Below are 17,326 nucleotides of genomic sequence, written 5' to 3'. Positions count from 1 at the left end.
TTCCCAGGCTGGAGATCAGGTCCGAGCTCCTGTGGTGGGAGCTCCGAGTCCAAACCGCTGGACTAACAGAGAACCTCAGACCCCAGGGAATATCAATTGGAGTGAGGCCTCCCAGAGGTCCTCATCTCAGCACCAAGACCCAGCTTTATCCAACTGCCTGCAAACTCCAGTACTGGACATCTCAGGGCAAACAACCAGTAAGACAGGAATACAGCACCAACAAATCAAAAAAAAAAAAGAAACGACAAAAGAATATGTTACAGACGAAGAAGCAGGTAAAAACCTACAAGACCAAATAAATGAAGATGAAATAGGCAACCTACCTGAAAAAGAATTCAGAATAATGACAGTAAAGATGATCCAAAATCTCGAAAACAGAATGGAGAAAATACAAGAAACATTTAACAAGGATCTAGAAAAACTAAAGAGCAAACAAACAATGATGAACAACACAATTACTGAAATTAAAAAGACTCTAGAAATAATCAATAACAAAATAACGGATAAGTGAGCTGGAAGATAAATGGTGGAAAAAACTGCCAGGGAGCAGAAAAAAGAAAAAAGAATGAAAAGAATTGAGGACAGTCTCAGAGACATCTGGGACAACATTAAACGCACCAACATCCAAATTACAGGGGTCCCAGAAGAAGAAGAGAAAAAGAAAGGGTGTGAGAAAATATTGGAAGAGATTATAGTTGAAAACTTCCCTAACATGGGAAAGGAAATAGTCAATCAAGTCCAGGAAGCACAGAGAGTACCATACAGGATAAACCCAAAGAGAAACACACAGAGACACATATTAATCAAACTATCAAAAAATAAATACAGGGCTTCCCTGATGGCACAGTGGTTGAGAATCTGTCTGCCAATGCAGGGGACACGGGTTTGTGCCCTGGTCTGGGAAGATCCCACATGCCGTGGAGCAACTGGGCCCATGAGCCGCAATTACTGAGCCTGCGCGTCTGGAGCCTGTGCTCCACAACGAGAGGCCGCGATAGTGAGAGGCCCGCGCACCGCGATGAAGAGTGGCCCCCGCTTGCCACAACTGGAGAAAGCCCTCGCACAGAAACGAAGACCCAACACAGCCATAAATTAAAAAAAAAGAAAAAATAAATAAATAAAATAAATAAATAAATAAATAAATAAATAAATAAATAAATACAAAGAAAAAATATTAAAAGCAGCAAGGGAAAAGCAACAAATAACATACAAGAGAATCGCCATAAGGTTAACAGGTGATCTTTCAGCAGAAACTCTGCAAGCCAGAAGGGAGTGGCAGGACATATTTAAAGTGCTGAAAAGAAAAAATCTACAAACAAGATTACTCTACCCAGCAAGGACCTCATTCAGATTTGACGGAGAAATTAAAATGTTTACAGACAAGCAAAAGTTAACAGCATTCAGCACCACCAAACCAGCTTTACAACAAATGCTAAAGGAACTTCTCTAGGAAGGAAACACAAGAGAAGGAAAAGACCTACAAAAACAAACTCAAAACAATTAAGAAAATGGTAATAGGAACATACATTTACCTTAAATGTAAATGGATTAAATGCTCCAACCAGAAGACATAGACTGGCTGAATGGATACAAAAACAAGACCCGTACATATGCTGTCTACAAGAGACCCACTTCAGACCTAGGGACACATACAGACTGAAAGCGAGGGGATGGAAGAAGATATTCCATGCAAATGGAAAGCAAAAGAAAGCTGCAGTAGCAATCCTCATATCAGACAAAATAGACTCTAAAATAAAGACTATTACAAGAGACAAAAAAGGACACTACATAATGATCAAAATATCAATCCAAGAAGAAGATATAACAACTGTAAATATTTATGCCCCAACACAGGAGCACCTCAATACATAAAGCAAATGCTAACAGCCATAAAAGGGGAAATCGACAGTAACACAATAATAGTAGGGGATTTTAACACCCCACCTTCACCAATGGACAGATCATCCAAAATGAAAATAAATAAGGAAACACAAGCTTTAAATGACACATTAGACAAGATGGACTTAATTGATATTTATAGGACATTCTATCCAAAAACAACAGAATACACTTTCTTCTCAAGGGCTCATGAAACATTCTCCAGGATAGACCATATCTTGGGTCACAAATCAAGCCTTGGTAAATTTAAGAAAATTGAAATCGTATCAAGTATCTGTTCCGACCACAACACTATGAGACTAGATATCAATTACAGGAAAAATACTGTAAAAAATACAAACATATGGAGGCTAAACAATACGCTACTAAATAACCAAGAGATCACTGAAGAGGTCAAAGAGGAAATAGAAAATTACCTAGAAACAAATGACAATGAAAACACGACAACCCAAAACATACGGGATGCAGCAAAAGCAGTTCTAAGAGGGAAGTTTATAACAATACAATCCTACCTCAAGAAACAAGAAACATCTCAAATAAACAACCTAACCTTACACCTAAAGCAATTAGAGAAAGAAGAACAAAATAACCCCAAAGTTAGCAGAAGGAAAGAAATCATAAAGATCAGATCAGAAATAAATGAAAAAGAAATGAAGGAAACAATAGCAGAGATCAATAAAACTAAAAGTTGGTTCTTTGAGAAAATAAGCAAAATTGATAAACCATTAGCCACACTCATCAAGAAAAAAAGGGAGAAGACTCAAAACAACAGAATTAGAAATGAAAAAGGAGAAGTAACAACTGACACTGCAGAAATACAAAGGATCATGAGAGGTTACTACAAACAACTATATGCCAATAAAATGGACAACCTGGAAGAAATGGACAAATTCTTAGAAAAGCACAACCTTCCGAGACTGAACCAGGAAGAAATAGAAAATATAAACAGACCAATCGAAACTGTGATTAAAAATCTTCCAACAAACAAAAGCCCAGGACTAGATGGCTTCTCAGGCAAATTCTATCAAACATTTAGAGAAGAGCTAACACCTATCCTTCTCAAACTCTTCCAAAATATAGCAGAGGGGGGAACACTGCCATACTCATTTGACAAGGCCACCATCACCCTGATACCAAAACCAGACAAATTTGTCACAAAGGAAGAAAACTACAGGCCAATATCACTGATGAACATAGGTGCAAAAATTCCTCAACAAAATACTAGCAAACAGAATCCAACAGCACATTAAAAGGATCATACACCATGGTCAAGTGGGGTTTATTCCAGGAATGCAAGGATTCTTCAGTATATGCAAATCAATCAGTGTGACACACAGTATTAACAAATTGAATGATAAAAACCATATGATAATCTCAATAGATGCAGAAAAAGCTTTCAACAAAATTCAACACCCATTTATGATATGCCAGAAAGTAGGCATAGAGGGAACCTACGTCAACATAATAAAGGCCATATATGACAAACCCACAGCCAACATCATTCTCAATGGTGAAAAACTGAAACCACTTCCACTAAGATCAGGAACACGACAAGGTGGCCCACTCTCACCACTATTATTCAACATAGTTTTGGAAGTTTTAGCCACAGCAATCAGAGAAGAAAAAGAAATAAAAGGAATCCAAATTGGAAAAGAAGTAAAACTGTCACTGTTTGCAGATGACATGATACTATACATAGAGAATCCTGAAGATGCTACCACAAAACTACTAGAGCTAATCAATGAATTTGGTAAAGTAGCAGGATACAAAATTAATGCACAGAAATCTCTTGCATTCCTATACACTAATGATGAAAAATCTGAAAGTGAAATTAAGAAAACACTCCCATTTACCATTGCAACAAAAAGAATAAAATATCTAGGAATAAAACTACTTAAGGAGACAAAAGACCTGTATGTAGAAAACTGTAAGACACTGATGAAAGAAATTAAAGATGGTACAACCAGATGGAGAGATATACCATGTTCTTGGATTGGAAGAATCAACACTATACTACCCAAAGCAATCTACAGATTCAATGCAATCCCTATCAAACTACCAATGGCATTTTTCACAGAACTAGAACAAAAAATTTCACAATTTGTATGGAAACGCAAAAGACTCCGAATAGACAAAACAATTGTGAGAAAGAAAAATGGAGCTGGAGGAATCAGACTCCCTGACTTCAGAGTATACCACAAAGCTACAGTAATCAAGACAGTATGGTACTGGCACAAAAACAGAAATACATATCAATGGAACAGGCTAGAAAGCCCAGAGATAAACCCACGCACATATGGTCACCTTATCTTTGATAAAGGAGGCAAGCATATACAGTGGAGAAAAGACAGCCTCTTCAATAAGTGGTGCTGGAAAACTGGACAGCTACATGTAAAAGCATGAAATTAGAACATTCCCTAACACCATACACAAAAATAAACTCGTAATGGATTAATAACCTAAATGTAAGACCAGGCACTATAAAACTCTTAGAGGAAAACATGGGCAGAACACTCTATGACATAAATCACAGCAAGATCCTTTTTGAACCACCTCCTAGAGAAATGGAAATAAAAACAAAAATAAACAAAGGGGACCTAAAGAAACTTAAAAGCTTTTGCACAGCAATGGAAACCATAAACAAGACAAAAAGACAACCCTCAGAATGGGAGAAAATATTTGCAAATGAAGCAACTGACAAAGGATTAATCTCCAAAATTTACAAGCAGCTCATGCAGCTCAATATCAAAAAAACAAACAACCCAATCCAAAAATGGGCAGAAGACCTAAATAGACATTTCTCCAAAGAAGATATACAGATTGCCAACAAACACATGAAAGGATGCTCAACATCGCTAATCATTAGAGAAATGCAAATCAAAACTGCAATGAGGTATCACCTCACACCGGTCAGAATGGCCATCATCAAAAATCTACAAACATTAAATGCTGGAAAGGGTGTGGAGAAAAGGGAACGCTCTTACACTGTTGGTGGCAATGTAAACTGATACAGCCACTATGGAGAACAGTATAGAGGTTCCTTAAAAAACTAAAAATAGAACTATCATATGACCCAGTAATCCCACTACTGGGCATATACCCCGAGAAAACCATAATTCAAAAAGAGTCATGTACCACAATGTTCACTGCAGCACTATTTACAATAGCCAGGACATGGAAGCAACCTAAGCGTCCATCTACAGATGAATGGATAAAGAAGATGTGGCATATATATACAATGGAGTATTACTTAGCCATAAAAAGAAATGAAATTGAGTTATCTGTAGTGAGGTGGATGGACCTAGAGTCTGTCATACAGAGTGAAGTCAGAAAGAGAAAAACAAATACCGTATGCTAACACATATACATGGAATCTAAAAAAAAAAAAAAAAAGAAAATGGTTCTGATGAACCTAAGGTCAGGATAGGAATAAAGACACAGACGTAGAGAATGGAGTTGAGCACACGGGGAAAGGTAAGCTGGGACGAAGTGAGAGAGTAGCATTGATATATATATGCTAGCAAACGTAAAATTGACAGCTAGTGGGGAGCAGCTGCATAGCACAGGGAGATCGGCTCGGTGCTTTGTGACCACCTAGAGGGGTGGGATAGGGAGGGTGGGAGACAGGCACAAGAGGGAGGGGATATGGGGATATACATATGCATATAGCTGATTCACTCTGTTATACAGCAGAAACTAACACAACACTGCAAAGCAGTTATACTCCAATAAAGATGTTAAAAAAAAAAGTTACAAAAGACTACATATTATACGATTCCATTTATATGAAATGTGCAGAACAGGCAAATCCACAGAGACAGAAAGTAGACTGGTGGTTGCCTAGGGGTGTGGAGGTCAGGTGGAAATGGGGAGTGATCACTATTGAGTATGATGTTTCTTTTCATGGTGATCAAAATGTTCTAAAATTGACTGTGGCGATGGTTACACAACTGTGAATACACTAAAATCCTCTGAATTACACACTTTCAATGGGTAAACAATATACGGTATGTAGACTATATCTCAATAAAGTTCTTAAAAATTTTCATAAGTATAAACTTATAAAATTGTTCAAACATACAAAAGAATATACTGAAAAATGTCTACCCATGATCCAGCTTTAATAAATTTTGTTATATTTGCCTCAGATACTTAAAAGAAAATAAACTATTATCCACTGACGTGTACTTCACTCTATCCTCCACCCTTTCTTTCAGAGGTTTGATGTTTATTTAATCATGATGTATCTCTTTATACCTTTACCATATATGTATATATCCATAAAAATTATGTTTATTTTGTCTTGTTTGGAACTTGATATAAATAGGAATCACACTATGAATTTTTTATTGAGACAGTTTATAGACAGGAAATTCATAGTTCTTAAATGTACAGTTTGATGAGTTCTGACAAATTTATGCTAAGAGTATATATTTCTTTTATCTTGCTTCTTTGGCTTAATATTATGTTGTGAAGTATATCTAGCTGTTGTGCATAGTTGTGCTACTTTGCTGAATGGTAATCCATTGTATGGCTGTACCACTACGTGTTCTACATATTTCTACACATTCTTCTGATGCCGACATCCAGGTTTTTTCCAAGGTTAACTATTTTTCAAAATGCTTCTATGAACATTCTTGTATATGCACCCTTCTTGTGGACAATACGAGGGTTTCTCTGGGATATACACTTAGGAATGAAACTGCTAAGCCACAGTATATGCAAACCTTAATCTTTGATACTGCCATTATCATTTTCCAAAGTGGTTGGACCAATTTATATTCCACACCAATCTATAAGAATTCTTGTTGCTCCATGTACTCTTAAACAACACTTTGTATTGTCAGAATTTTTAGTTTTTGCAAACATAACAGGTGTGAAATTAATCTCATCACTGTGATTTTAATTTGCATTTTCCTTATTACTGCTGAGACTGAAACCTTTTCTTATATTTATTAGCCATTTGGGTTTCCTCTTCTGTAAATTTTCTCTTCATGTCCTTCGTACATTTCTTTCAATTGGGTTGTTTAGAATCATAATAACTATATCAAAGAGTTTAAATAGTTTCAAGTCTTTTGACCTGAAACCTTATTCCAAAGAGCTTTCTAAATTATGCTCTCAACAGGAATGATATTTAATAAATAGGATGAATGAAAACTGACATCTTGGTCTCATTTGTACTTCTTAAATTACTACAAATATTGAATGGTTTTCACATATTAACCATATTTCCTCTACTGTGAATTACTTATGTCCTTCTCTCATTTACCCACAGCGCGGTTTGAAAAAATGAATTTGTATGAGCTTTTAAAATATAAAGGATATATATTTTATCAGATCTGACTGTCCTAGTCTGCCTTTTAAATTTATTTAACAAATAAAGAACTTCAAACTTAAATTATTCAGTATTACCTTGTCCTCTGTGATTTTTTTCCTTTTTTTTAAACTTAGAAGGTCCTTTCCTATCCATTCGTTAAATATTCATTTCTGTTTTCCCCCTAATATTAATATGAAGTATGTGGGGTTTTTTTAAATTTAATTTTTCCATATACCTGGATATGTGTGATATATATTGTCAAACTGATTTCACACAGCTAACAAATCATCTATCCCACCAGTGGACATGTTTGTTTAAAAGAAAAAGCAGAAATGCCACCAGAGAACTACCTACATTTTAGACTGAAGTGGGAGAAGGACATCTTTGCTACTTAAGTTACAGATTGGGTTTTCTTTGGAGGCAGAAGAATCAAGGGTCATAAGAAGGTAAAAAAGAAAGATAACTTGGTCAGAGTTAGGATTACGAGGATTTCCTTCCCTCTGAATGAGTACAAAGTAAAAATAACTAGACTTTCAAACTAATAATGGGAAAACAAATTTCATTCCAAAAAGACAAAAATCACAAAAAATACATATGTTAGAATTATATTATAGTCCATTAAATAGAAACAAAATGGGGATGATGAAAGGTCAAAAAAAAAAAAAAAGAAAAAAGGTAACAGTCAGAAAAGGGAGGGGGGAAAAGTACAGAAAATATAGTAAAGAAAAAAGATAAATGAGAGTTTTGGTAGCTAAACCTTGTAACTTAAGCTGCAACTGTTCTTATTGTTTGTTTTGAAAAACCCGACTATTCTTTTTCCTGAAACCATTAGAGACGCAACTAGCAAAAGCTATAAATGGAAAGCCTTGGATGGTAGAGGATAGATTGTTCTTGAGTTGGAAAATACCCTGGACTCAAAGTAACCATGCACTAAAGTAGCCTGAATCCAGGTCTGATTTATTTTTGAACTGCTATAATATCTAGCATATTTATTTCATTCAATAAATATTTGTTAAATGGGTATTACTTTAATACTTAAATTAATCCACATTTTCTACTCCTGCACCAGACTGTTAAAAATTAAACATAATTTTAGCTCATCCAAATTGTGAAAGAGAATTTTTATTTTCTCAAGCAGTGGAATGAACAAATCTGCATTGCTTTCATTACCATTACTATATTGACTATTAACCTTTCTTTTTAATGGGAAAAATCCTAAGCTTTCTGCCATAATGATGATTTACAAAATCACATCTAGGGGGCTGTAACTGAAAAATCAAAGAGCTTACCTTACTGACACCAACTTCAGGGATTCGGAGAGTATGCTCCATATCTTTTTCTCTGCAGAGTTAAGTAAAATGCCTTTAATTATTTTTGAAGCATACATAAATGTAGCACTTAAAGAATTTTTTTAAAGATAAGTTTTTTTGTTTTAAAAGATAATGTTAAAATGTAAGTCTCTCTATCACACTAAATCTGGTTTCCATAATGCTACTCTAGTTTCCTGTTTGAAAGAAGGTTCCAGAATTACTTTTACTCTTTGGTACATCTGTCACAGGCTAGTAAACATCCAGTGAGACAAAATATCCTTTGTACTAATGTCAATCACTTTTTCCAGACCTGTTGACTGTTTCCACTTCTATTACTACATGTAAAAAAAGTATACTATTTCTAAGAATTTAAAATTAAGATATCGCATGGAACCTGAATTAAAGATACATTACCTTTCCAGTTGGGAAGAAAGGAAATTATCCTACTCATGATTAAAACCTACCTCTCTACCAAGCTGGCTGAATTACAAAGGGGTAAAGGAAAAGAATCAGAGGAGGTCAATAGTGGGTTTAAGTAATTTAAACCTAAAAAAAGCAATACAAAAGATAAGAAAATGACAAAAACCTCTGTGGAAGGTATCATATCACCAAGATTTTATCTCTTTACCTAGGCAGTCCCCTTTAGGGATAATGAGGTTATATCTCCAATTGTCTTCCAAAAGCAGGTGACAAAAGGTAAGTGTCAGAATATTTTTTGAGTGGAAAAGGGAGGGACATGGATGTCACTTTTTGCCTATTCAACAAGTACCATGCATATTTAATGATTAACTGCTCAGGAAAAGTACAGTCCACTGGAATAAGACAAATACACAAATATAATAACATTAAACATTTTTACCTTCCAATTGTAGCAGGATTTACAGCTGTAATGATAAAAAGTGATCCTGTCTGCAACACAGGTGATCTAATTACAATTACTCTAATACATGGGGGCCAAATTTTTTCTTCATCTGCCAAAGAAAGAAATGTGTACATATTAATTCAAATGCTATGGGAAAAAATTAGAAATGTATAGGGATGAGTAGGAGGCATACATAAAGTAAAAATATATTGATAAAATCTTCATTCTGTTTAAAACAACATTCTTAAATTCTGCTATATCACATACACAGTAAGTAAGGTTTAACAATGTTACCAATTTAAAATGATCAACCTATGGGACTTCCCTGGCGGTCCAGTGGTTAAGACTCCACACTTCCACTGCAGGGGGGCACAGGCTCGATCCCCAGTCAGGGAACTAAGATCCCACATGCCGTGCAACGTGGCCAAAAATAAATAAATTTATAAAAAGATCAACCTAAAGATATTCAGCACCTATCACAATTATAAAATAATCAACTCTCTCTTTTTTAAGGTCTTGGAATTTGAAAGTACCTCAAAAAAGCATTTTTACATTAAGTTAGAAAAACTGAGTCTGCCCTTTTTAAGAAAAAATAAGAGGAAATTCCATTAAGAACAAAATAAGCTCATATACACCAATATGAAATCCTGAGTTTTAAAAGTATATCTTTATATCCTCAAGTAAAATAAATATTAGATTTACCGTAATACCTATGTAAGCTGAATTCATGGACTACTCTTTTTAAAGGCAACTGCTTTCCATCCCTCAATTACAAAAGTGGACAATTATCTAATCCACTAAAATAGACTTTGTACCTACCTTAGGATTACAAAGTAGGTAACTTGGTTTTGTGTTCTACTGACTAAGCCATACAATGCAATCAAACATCAGGATCCAAGTACTAGTCATTTATTCACATCCTACTCTTGAAAAATAACCAAGCAGTTATAATTTTTAATAATGTCATTAATCTCTTTAAAACAATCAGCTCACTTTTTGGTAGATATATTATATGGGTTACTAACACTTTTAACTGTTTTGCACTTTTACAATGACCATACTTGGTTATTTATGTAAAATTAAATAATGGCCATTAACTCACCTTCATCTTCAGTATCTTCTGCAGTTACATTGTCTTCACTGGTAATGTCGTCATCATAACTGTCCTCGGTCTGAGAGTCTGTAATTTCACCTTCTTCGGGCTCACTATCAGTCTCTATGATTTTCTCATCTTTAAATGAAGCCGAATTATAAATGTTTTCATTAAGAGGAGATTCTACAGTCTTTGCGCTAACTGGAACAGTATATTTGGGGGGACTCTTTTTGTAATGAATGTCTATTTTGGCCTTCTTTTTCACATTTGCAAAATCTTCTCCCTCACTGCAGCTTATATGTTCAATACTTGATGTTTTTTGATCTTCTGAATTCAAATTCTGGAAAGAGGTGGGAACAGGAGAGAAGACTCTTAAACATGACCATCTTGTATTTAATGCTACATGTTTCAATGAATTAGTGAAGATATATGTACAGTGAAATAACAATAGCTATTATCTCTACTGCCTCTTCCTCTCATGTTCCCTTTCCTGGTTAATGATATTACCATCCACTTATCCAAATCATAAGTCTTTGACATCTCCTTAACCACCACTTGAAATCAACTACCAAGTGCTATAGACTCTGTTTGAAATTTGTCCCAATTTTCTCTCCTTATCTATTTTCAGTGTCTTAACTGTCCCAGTCCAGGCCCTCATCACATATTGCTTGGACATGTGACAGCCTAGAACAATGCTGTCAAAAATAAAATGCAAGTTATATTTATACTTTAAAATTGTCTAGTAGGGCCATTAAAAAGGTAAAAAGAAACCAGTGAAATTCATTTTATCTAACCCAGTACTTACAAAATATTATTAATTATATATAAAATTAACATTTAATCAATATAAAAATTACCAAAATATTTTACATGGATTTTCTGTACTAAGTCTTCAAAATTGAGTGCAGTTTATACTTAGAAAGCATCTTAATTAGGATTAGCTACATTTCAAGTATTCAATAGCCAGATGGAGCTGGCTGAACAGTGCAGGCCTAGAGAATACAACTAAACCTGAATTTTCTTTTTGAACATTGAGCCAATTATCAAGTCAACATACATAACATAAAGAATTAGCTTTAATTACAGCAGGGATTTAAAGGTCCAAATGTACCTAATGTAGCAGAACTGAAGTTTTGCTAAAATTTAATATATTAGAGAGTTGGTTTGATAATACAAAAAAAGTACAGATGAATCAGTTACATCTCTTTTGTTCCAAAATTCCAACTTACCTGGCATAAGCCTTTTATTATTTATTATACATGCATACTGGGCATACCCTAGGACAAATGAACAAATCTATTATTTTAACTTTAGAAGAAACAGAGGGTTATTTTCCTTTGGTTTGTAACACAGTCTGAATTTTCTTTCTATCTTAGAGCAACGTGATGAAGTGAATTCATATGTTCCGCTGTTACTTTATAAAATATGAGAGCATCTTAAACACACTTGTGCTTGTTTGTTTTTTAAATTAATTAATTTATTTATTTTTGGCTGCGTTGGTCTTTGTTGCTGTGCGCGGCCTTTCTCTAGTTGCAGTGGGTGGGGGCTACTCCTCGTTGTGGTGCGCGGGCTTCTCATTGCAGTGGCTTCTCTTGTTGCGGAGCATGGGCTCTAGGCGCGTGGGCTTCAGTAGCTGTGGCACGTGGGCTCAGTATTTGTGGCTCATGGGCTCTAGATCGCAGGCTCAGGAGTTGTCGTGCACAGGCTTAGCTGCTCCGTGGCATTTGGAATCTTCCCGGACCAGGGATCGAACCTGTGTCCCCTGCACTGGCAGGCAGATTCTTAACCACTGCGCCACCAGGGAAGTCCCTAAACACGCATTTTTAATAGCAGCATAAATTCAGTTTGAAGACTGGCTAAACACTCACAGTGTGATAGATAAATATACATACTTCCAGCAACATAAACTCACCAAGAACAAGAACGAGGACAAGGAGATGAAAAACTATGAGGAACTTTAAAGGCCACTGTGAGTTATGGCCAAAAAATTTCCCTATCTATATATGCTTTAAAAAAAAAAAAACCGGTTTCCAATCTTACATATTTTATTATTACTACTGCTTATAGGACAATACATGCAGAGGAAAAATGAGTGAAATTGCAAGAGGTACTGCTTTTTAAAAACTATTTGTCAGTCTAGAATGTTAGATAAATATTCATTAAGATATAAGAAAGGCCCGGGGCCTACATGTGGGCATTAAGCATATATGCATATTTCAAGTTATTACTGCAATCTCTTCACCCTACTTCCTTCCTTCTGTATACTCTACACTTTCAAAAAGTGAGGCTCAAGAACATCTTAAAACTCAAGAAAAAGATGAGGATGTCCTAACTGCTTTCCTCCCATGCTTCACAATTACCTTTTAGAATCCTTTGGGAATTCTCAGAATTTCATCAGGATTTTTCTTAAGCCACTGTCCTGAAGTTAATATATTTTTGAAGGATGGTAAAGATGAACAGTTATGGGAGCTAAGCTGGACCAAAATCTCACAGAATGCTTTCAAATTTCATTCTCTAGTTTGTCAGGAAAGGTCATTTGAGGACCCCTACATGTTCTTTGCTTTGCTAGGGAGAAGTAGTTTCATAATGTATCCTTTCAAACAGTTCAACCACTGGTAATAGGTAGACGTCACTAAAAAAGAGATCTTAAAAAAAAAAGAAAAATCATTTTTGGTATTTTAGTTACATAATCTTCAATTCCTAGGTATTGCCAGTGAAAATAAAAGAGAAATAAAGACAAATCAAATAGAGAATTGAGATAAAATTTCAAGAGTAGGGGAGGTGGCCAAGGTGGTGAAGTAGGAAGACACTGAACTCACCTCCTCCCATAGACACACCAAAATTACAACTAGTTACAGAGCAACTATCTATGAGAATGACCTGAACACTAGCAGAAAAGATTTTCCACAACTAAAGACATAAAGTAAGCACATGATACATATATACAATGGAATATTACTCAGCCATAAAAAGGAATGAAATTGGGTCATTTGTAGAGACATGGATGGACCTAGAGACTGTCATACAGAGTGACAGAAGTCAGTCAGAAAGAGAAAAACAAGTATCGTTTATTATCACATATATGTGGAATCTGAAAAAACTGGTATAGGCGATCTTATTTACAAAGCAGAAATAGAGACACAGACGTAGAAAACAAATGTATGGATACCAAGGCAGAAAGCGGGGGGGGGGGGGGGGGGGCGGGCGTGGGATGAATTGGGAGATTGGGATTGACATACATACACTATTGAAACTATGTATAAAATAGATAACTAATGAGAATCTATTGTCTAGCACGGGGAACTCTACTCAATGCTCTGTGGTGACCTAAATGGGAAGGAAATCCAAAAAAGAGGGGATATATGTATACGTACTGCTGATTCACTTCGCTGTACAGTGGAAACACAACATTGTAAAGGAACTATACACCAATAAAAATTTTTTAAAAAATTAAAAGAAACAAACAAACAAAAGGAACCACACGAGATGGGTAGGACAGGTGGAGACCCACACCCCCCCATGCTGGCAACCCACAAATGGAAGGAATATCACAAGCACAGAGGTCCTCTACAAGGAGTGAGGAGTCTGAGCCCCAAATGGGGTCCCCAGCCCAGGGGTCTTGCACTGGAAAGATGAGCCCCCAGAATGTCTGGCTGTGAAAAACCAGCAGAGTTTATGTTCAGGAGAACTAGAGGGATACAGGAATAAGATTCTGCTCTCAAGGGCACATGCAAAATGTCACATGCTCTATGTCCCAACACTGAGGCAGTAGTTTGAAAGGAGCCTGGGTCAGCTATTTTTGGGAGTCTGTTCTACCCCAATAACACTGGTACTGGAACACACCACTTTGGAATTTTCCTCTAGTCTGTTAGTGCTGGCGCCCCAGCCCTGCCCACCAGCAGGCTGGCACAAGCCCCAAACTCTACCCCTGGCCTGCCAGAAAGACAGCCATGAGGGGCCCCAGCTTCACCCCCAGTGAACCAGGAACAGCCTTGAGCCCCCCAGACCATGCAGCCAACTTCACAGGAAGGCTACCCTACCCTCTAGTAGGCCTACAGCCACCATAGAAGGCATGGCCTCACAGCCAACCAGGCCAGGGGCCAGCCCTGCGTACCAGTGCTCCCACAGTAATCAGCCCCACCACAACAGAAGGATGTATATGCAACCCACATAGGGGACACCCCTAAAGCATCTGGTTCTGGAGACCAAAAAGGAGTGTGCTGCTGGGGCCCCAGAGGAGGTCTCCTAAATAAGGCCATTTCTCCAAGACGGGAAACATAATCAACCTACCTAACACACAGAAATAAACACAGAGAATTGGGTAAAGTGGGGAGACAGAGGAATATGTTCCAAATGAAGGTACAAGACATAACCTCATAAAAAGAACAAACAAAGTGGAGATAAGCAATCTACCAGATAAAGAGTTCAAGGTAATGATCATAAAGATGCTCACCAAACTCAGGAGAAGAATGAATGAACATAAAATTTCAATAGTTAGAAAATATGAAGAAGAACCTAACAGAGCTGAAAAATAGAATAACTGAAATTAAAAATATAACTAGAAGGGACAACAGATTAGCTGATACGGAGGAACAGATCAGCAGTCTGGAAAACAACAGCAGAAATCACTCAAGCTGAAGAAAGAATAGAATTTAAAAAAATGAGTATAATTTAAGAGACCTCTGGGACAATATCAAGCGTATTAACAATCACAATACAGGAGTCCCAGGAGGAGAAGAGAAAGAAAGGGGCAGAAAGCTTATTTGAAGAAATCGTAGCTGAAAACTTCCCTAACCTGGGGAAGGAAACAGATATCCAGGTCCAGGAACCATAGAGTCCCAAACAAGATGAATCTAAAGAGGTTAATTACAATTAAAATGGCAAAAATTAAAGAAAAACAGAGAATTTTAAAAGCAACAAGGGACAGCAACTAGTTATCCACAAGGGAGCTACCATAAGGCTATCACTGACTTTTCAGCAGAACTTTGCAGGCCAGAAGGGAGTGGCACCATATATTCAAGGTGATGAAAGGAAAAAACCTACAACCAAGAACACTCTACCCAGAAAGGGTATGCTTCAGATTGGAAGGAGAGATAAAGAGATTTACAGACAAGCAAAAGCTAAAAGAGTTCAGCACCATTAAAACAGCTTTACAAGAAATGTTAAAGGGACTTCTCTAAGTAGAAAAGAAAGGACCACAACTAGAAATATGGAACTTATGAAAGGAAAAATCTCATTGGTAAAGGTAAACATACAGTAAAGATAGCAAATCAACCACTGATAAAGCTAGTAGAAAGGCTAAAAGATGAAAGTAGTAAAATCATGTATATCTACATAAGCAGTTAAGGGATAAACAAAACGAAAACGTACAATATGACCTCAAAAACATCAGATGTGGGGGGAAACGAAACTAAAAATGTAAAGCAGTTAGAATGCATTCAAACTTCAGGAATCGTCTTAAAATAATCACATATATATAGGTTGTCAAATATGAACCTCATGGTTACCAAAAACCAACAACACATACACAGAAAAGAGAAAGGAATCCAAACATAACACTTAAAGGTAGTGATCAAATCACAAGGGAAGACAGCAAAAGAAAAAAGGAACAAAAAAGTACTACAGAACTCCCCCCAAAAAAACAATGAACAAAATGGCAGTAAGCACATACCTATCAGTAATTACTTCAAATGTAAATGGATTAAAAGCTCCAATTAAAAGACAAAGTGGCTGAATGGATTAAAAAAAAAACATATATATGCTGCCTACAAGAGACTCACTTCAGATCTAAAGACACACGCAGACTGAAAGTGAGGGATAGAAAAAGGTATTCCATGCAAATGAAATAAAAAGGAAACTGGGGTAGCAATACTTTTATCAGACAAAACAGACTGTAAAACAAAGACTGTCGAAAGAGACAAACAAGAATGTTATATGCTAAAGGGATCAAGCCAACAAGAAGATATAACAATTGTAAATATCTATGTACTCAACACAGGAGCACCTAAATACATAAAGAAAATACTAACAAACATAAAGGGAGAAACTGACAGTAACACAATAATAGTAGGGGACTTTAACACTCCACTTACATCAATGGACATCATCTAGACAGAAAAACAGTAAGGAAACGCTGGCCTTAAATTACACGTGACTAAATGAACCTAACAGATACATAGAGAACATTTCATCCAAAAGCAGCAGGATACACATTTGTTTCAAGTGAACATGGAACATTCTGTATGATGATGACATGCTAGGCCACAAAACAAGTCTCAAGAAATTTAAGACTGAGATGCAACTAGAGATTATCATACAACGTGAAGTAAGTCAGAAAGACAAAGACAAACACCATATAATATCACTTATATGTGGAATCTAAAATATGACACAAATGAACCTATCTACAAAACAGAAACAGACTCACAAACATAGAGAACAGACCTGTGGTTGCCAAGGGGGAGGAAGGGAGGGAGAGGGATGGACTGGGAGTTTGGGGTTAGTAGATGCAACCTATTACAATTAGAATGGATAAACAAGATCCTACTGTATAGCACAGGGAACTATATCCAGTCTCCTGGGATAAACCATAATGGAAAAGAATTAAAAAAAAAAAAGAATGTATAGATGTGTATAACTCAGCAGAAATTAGTACAACACTGTAAATCAACTATACCTCAATTAAAATTAAAAAAAAATTTAAGACTGAAATATTAAGCAGCGTTTTCAATCACAACAGTATGAAACTAGAAATCCACTACAAGAAAAAAACTGCAAAAACCACAGACACATGGAGTCTAAACAATATGCTACTACACAAGCAATGGGTCACTAATGAACTCAAA

The 17,326-nt window shown here is 36.2% G+C and overlaps 1 protein-coding gene across 1 annotated transcript in view; it reads right to left on the bottom strand.

Annotated features, from left to right (window-relative positions):
- AGGF1 (angiogenic factor with G-patch and FHA domains 1) overlaps nucleotides 1-17,326 on the bottom strand; it is a 46,045-nt gene that overhangs the window by 13,780 nt on the left and 14,939 nt on the right. The window contains exons 6-8 of the mRNA XM_059916600.1: nucleotides 10,491-10,821; nucleotides 9,386-9,497; nucleotides 8,506-8,557 (exon numbers count right to left, since the gene is read on the bottom strand). Of these exons, the coding sequence (XP_059772583.1) occupies nucleotides 8,506-8,557; nucleotides 9,386-9,497; nucleotides 10,491-10,821 (495 nt within the window). The remainder of the gene's footprint in view (nucleotides 1-8,505; nucleotides 8,558-9,385; nucleotides 9,498-10,490; nucleotides 10,822-17,326) is intronic.

This window comes from Balaenoptera ricei, chromosome 3 (genome assembly GCF_028023285.1).
Source record: "Balaenoptera ricei isolate mBalRic1 chromosome 3, mBalRic1.hap2, whole genome shotgun sequence".
In the NCBI taxonomy this organism is placed as follows: Eukaryota; Metazoa; Chordata; class Mammalia; order Artiodactyla; family Balaenopteridae; genus Balaenoptera; species Balaenoptera ricei.
Note: the sequence above shows the minus strand (reverse complement) of the source record. Positions and strands in the feature narration are given on the sequence as shown.